At 32.5% G+C, this 5,478-nt stretch overlaps 1 protein-coding gene across 1 annotated transcript; it reads right to left on the minus strand.

Annotated features, from left to right (window-relative positions):
- Positions 1-2,821: 2,821 nt before the first annotated feature.
- Positions 2,822-4,828, minus strand: LOC122012263 (ATP-dependent Clp protease proteolytic subunit-like). Its single transcript, XM_042568742.1, has 2 exons — positions 4,019-4,828; positions 2,822-2,990 (listed from the first exon to the last, which is right to left on the minus strand). Exon 1 carries the CDS (start codon positions 4,826-4,828, stop codon positions 4,064-4,066), a length of 765 nt encoding a protein of 254 aa, XP_042424676.1. The 3' UTR covers positions 2,822-2,990; positions 4,019-4,063.
- Positions 4,829-5,478: the final 650 nt, after the last annotated feature.

Genomic DNA, 5,478 nt, shown 5'->3' on the forward strand with positions numbered 1-5,478 from the left:
ACTTAGGGTTTGGTTTAGACCAATTACTTGGGCCGGATGGGGTGATTAATGGGGCCCACCAATGAATCAACGTTGTGATACCAAATCCAGCGCTGCTTCTCATCCGCCAATCACGCCAAACTCTTCATCAGATTTACCTTTCGATTTTTAATAATTCCAAATTTAACTATAATGTATTTAAAAAAAAACAGAATATTGTTTTTTATTTTCAAATTTATTTAAAAGAAGTCCATATTTTAACTGAGATTAAAAAAATGTTATATCATCGTCATATTCCTTTTTATCTTAATTTAAAAAGTGAATCATGATACTAATTATCATTTAAAATGTGTAAATTTTAGGATATAATATAAAGTCGAAGAGATGTTGGTGAATTGGAGAGGAATGAATCGAGGTAAGAATTAGCTGTTCAGATTCTCTGATATGTAATTCTTAATCTTTTTCTAGTCCTTGTGTAATTTGTACGTCAGATGATAATTGTAATTTGGTCAAAATTAACTAGGATATCGTCTGAGTTTATTTTCTCATCTAGATTATAGTTCGGGTTGAGACAAGTAGCCGGAAGCCTCCTGCAGTAGACGGACCGTCCTCCTACTCGACGCCATACAGTTTACCTATCTCCGGTCACCTACCTCGACCTAAACTATAAGCTGGATAGGAAGGTGAGTGAATCCAAGAAAGATCATAGTCAATTTGAGCAACAATCTGATGTACAAATTATGAAAGAAATCAGAAATTACGAACTAGAGAATCTAAATTCAAGAATTAAAATCTTCCTCTCTCGGAAAATTATCTAAGATATCTTCATCCTTATTAATTATTGGTCATTACAGGCGTGCAGCAAGCTGTTATAACGGGAGGGCAGATCCTCTGGTTTGCATTTCCATGGTCCTCTCTTGGTCCCCTTCACAATTGTGGCCAAATCATAGTTAAAATTTGGCTGAAATTGACTGAAATACCTTTATGGGTTCACATTCCTACTTAGGTTATAGTTTGGGTCAGGGCAGACAACCAAAAGCCACTCAAAGGCCACCTCCGCTCTATGCCCGATAGCCCGATCGCTCTCCCACTATCAACGTCCTCCAGGCGCATGTCCCGATTCAAACTATAATCTGGGTGGGAATGTGAACCCAGAGAGGGATCGCAGTAAATTGCATCATATTCCAGCCATGTTCCGCCCGCAAATGCGAAGGAAATTAATTTTATTTTTTATATCAGATATTAAATTGATACAAACCGATATTATAATCTTAGTCAAAAGGTCAAGAAATGTATACTTTCTAACATCGTTGACTTAAGTATTTATACAAATTTCTCCGTTCATAATGTTATTAATTCTAAGAAGTAAAAGTAAAGAGAATCTTGACAATATATATATTTTTATATAAAAAATAATCAGAAAAAATTACTAATAAATTTTAAAATAATTTTCAGTGTAATATATATTTATAATATCCATCCAGGGGCCGCATTAAATGAGAAGTTTTTTTTTTCAAGTATATAATATGTACTTGGGGTTTAAAATTTTAAAATTTAGAAGTTAAGTTATAATGAATTTAAACCAATAAAATTTTTCCTAATTTAAGCTTCTCTCTTGGATTATAATGTTCAAAATAAATATTTTTAAATACTCACGGTGTATATTATATGTATTTAGCATTTAAGATTTTAAAATTTAGGAATTGAATTATAGTGGATTTAGGTTAATAAAATTTTCACTCTAGGATTCATGTTTCCCTCTTAGATTATAATGTTCAAAATATAAAAAAACTTACAACACGAAATATAATATTATTTTTTAAAAAAATGTTAATTAAAAAAATTAAATCCACACGCCTATATCAAATTTAGGCGTCTGAATCACTAGGCGCGCACAGACACCTAACATTTATTCCTCATTTGATATGCAACGGACATTTACTTGTCGACTTATCCGAATTGTACTCGGAGGGCCTGGAATTACCGTTGGTGACATGGTCCTAGCGTCTGGAATGAATCCAGGAGCTAGAAGCATTTAATAATTTATTTTTATTAATTTTATTTTATTTTATATATATTATATGTATTTAAAATTTTAAAATTTAAAAATTAGATTATAATAAATTTGAGCTAATAAAATTTTGCCTGACTTTCTTTTTGAATGATAATATTCAAAATTAAAAATTTTAAATGTTCATATATATTTTATATATATTTAAAATTTTAAAGTATAAGGACTCTGATATAATAGATTTATGTTAATAAGATTTTTCTTTTTTTGACTTTTTAAAATAAAAATAAATAAATAAATCGCGATCTGCTGGATTTCATTAAAAATATATATGTATATTCAAAGTTTTCTAACCTCAACGTATCCATCGCTCACCTGACCCCACACAACTTTTCAATAAACCACTGCACCATAAATCGGAAAACACGACAAATCTTTTCAATAGGCAACTAAAATAAATCAGGGAATATCACAAAACTCGTCACTGACGACAGACGATCATCAATCCAACGTTCTAAGTCAAACGCCAATGACAACTTTCAAGTGGTCATAATTCTATCAAATGAAGCACTATTTTAGACACTAATTATGAACAGAATTTCTATTATAAAATATTTTTGCAAAAGCGACAAACTTTCTGAGAGAAAGGGAAATTAAAATTTCTCAGCAAATCAAAGTAACAAGAAAACAATTCACAACAACCTACTAAAACTGTACCATTACAAATTTCTCATCTACTCCCGCCATGAGTAATTAGAGCAGTCACAAAACTTCAGGCTAATCAATTTTTCATATGGGTTTCGAGTCAATTAAAACTTCGGGCCAGTCAAAGTCAATTTTACATATGGGTTTAGGGCCAATTACAACTCCGGGCAAGTCAAAGTCAATTTCACATATGGGTTTCGATTCTATTAAAATTCCAAAATTTCCAGCTTTATCAATTTTTTTCTTTGATCTTTTTAATCTCTCGCTCCAGTTCTTCAAGCTTTTCAATATCTCGCTGCAGAAAAGTATTCATAAATTAAAGACATTTTAAATAACTACATGAAATATCATAAAAGTATTCATAACAAAATATTCTCATTAATTGATACATATTTGATAATTAGTATTCTAACAAACTAATAAAATAAATACAATTTTTAAACTGTCAATTGGATTGTCTAACCGCAAATTATATCTAAATCGGCCTTACTTATAAGGAGTAGTGAAGTAATCAATAATATATATATATATATATATATAAGGATAATTCGATGCACGAAGCTCTCCCTATACGGGATCCCAGAAAATGATGCATTGTACGCAGCCTTATCCTGCTTTTTTGCAAAAAAACTATTTCTAGAATTCGAACCCGTGATCTTTTGGTCACAAAACAATAACTTTATCGTTACGCCAGAGCTCCTCTTCAAATTAGAATAGATTTATTTATAAGGATGCAAAGACAGAACTAAAACAGTGGTAAATACATGTTTGTGATATCAACTAGTGATGTAAGAATAGCAAATATAACCTAAAATTCTGCTAAAATCAAATTTAGTCTTATTGGAATAGATGCATCATGCACACAAGTCATCGAAACAATAAAAAAAGATGTGATTTGGTAAAATTCATTTAATTCCAATAAAATGACAGAAAAACAGGCATTTAAAAATCTTAGTCTTTTAGTCATATGATAAATAAAGTATAAGATAGAGGGAGAATGGATCAATTGTTTAACTCTTGTCCCATAAGGATTGATTAATAAATTTCAAAAGGAAAACAAGAAGAAAAAAGGTCATCAAATTCATTCCCTTTGTGTTTAGTTCAAGCAATCTATGATCTAGTATATTTTCAAAAGAATTCAACTTACTGATTATGTAACAATTCAACAAAAAAGCCAATTTTAACAGGTCTATGCAATCAGAATAATGTGATTATTCTGATTGCTAAAAAAAAAAAATTCTCTTACGAGGATATTAGTTAGTCCCAATATTTTTCTACACTCCAAACAATCAATACGGCAAGAATAAAAAAGACAGGAGTTACCCGAGTAAGCCCGTGAGAACAAGAGGAAAAGTGCCTAGTCATATGCTAGAACCATAATTTATGCTCCTTGCTCGCATGTCCATCATCATTACCGCTTTTAGTTCCTTCGTTAGAGGAACCTTGATCAGTAAGGAGTGCCAAACCTCGGGGCACAATTACCTCATCGACTAATCCAAATTCCTTGGCCTCATAAGGGGACATGTACGTGTCATGCTCCATGCACTGCTCGATTCGCTCAATAGACTGCCCCGTGTGGTGGCTGTATATCTTGATGAGGCGCTCACGGAGTTTGCGAATATGTTTTGCACCGATGTTCAGGTGAACGGCCGGGCCGGAAATATGCTGACGGATCATAAGAGAAAAAAGGGAAGAAGAGATATCCCTATATGGCTGATGGATCATAACAGAAGAAAGGGAAGAGATGCGACGCTCGCCTGGAGCGCCAGCCGCAAGGAGTAGCGAGGCCATGGACTCAGTATTGCCGATGCAGAAGGTGGAGACCCGGGAGCGGATGTACTGAATGGTGTTATATATCGCAAGGACGGCACTGACTGAACCCCCGGGGGAACCAATGTGGAGGTGGATGGGCTTTCGGGTGTCTTGGAACTCAAGGAAAAGAAGTTTGTCAATGACAACAGAGGATTTGGTATCGGAGATAGGACCGATGAGTAAGACCATACGGTTCTTGAGGAGCTGGTCGTTCGCCGTGGGGATGAGGCCGTAGGAGCTGTAAGCACCGGCGGCGAGTCGTGTCGACGGGCGACTTGCCGGGAGAATGGACCCGGAGAGGAACAGGCGGCGCCACAACATTTCAGGTTAGGGCTATCGCGAAGAGGCCCGAACGACTTCCCTTTTATGAATGGGCTGACAAATATAGGGCTTTTTATTTCATAATTATTTTTACATTTTATTATTAATAATTAAAAATATCAACAAAAAATACTTCTTTTAAAAAAACTTATCAAATTATAATCAGGATGCCACATTTTTCGAATATTTACTTTATAAATACATCATTTTTAAATTTAAGTTATTAATTACTTTTATCTTTTTTAAAAAAATAGATAACTTAATTAAGAAATTTTAATTTATTAAAAAGTTTAAATTTAAAAAAAAAAATCAAAAAGCTAATAAATAAATTAATTATTTCATTCTCAACTATTAGCTATTTTTATGATTGTTTAATATGAAAATAAAATATTATTTTTCAAAAAGATGTTATAATGACCTATGTCAATTAATATTAGTATTATTTCTTATTGATAACATAATGTATGATAATTTTTACATCACACACAAATTAATTTAGAAATGATTGATTGTTGTATAAATAATTGCATGATATTTCGGAATAAAGACAGTGATTTAAGTGAATGTAAAATTTGTACTCACCCTCGTTATAAGTATCGTACTCATAAACCAGGAAAGAAATGGGAAAATATTACTTAGAAAGTGATGTA

The sequence above is a fragment of the Zingiber officinale genome, chromosome 8A (assembly GCF_018446385.1).
Source record: "Zingiber officinale cultivar Zhangliang chromosome 8A, Zo_v1.1, whole genome shotgun sequence".
Classification (NCBI taxonomy): Eukaryota; Viridiplantae; Streptophyta; class Magnoliopsida; order Zingiberales; family Zingiberaceae; genus Zingiber; species Zingiber officinale.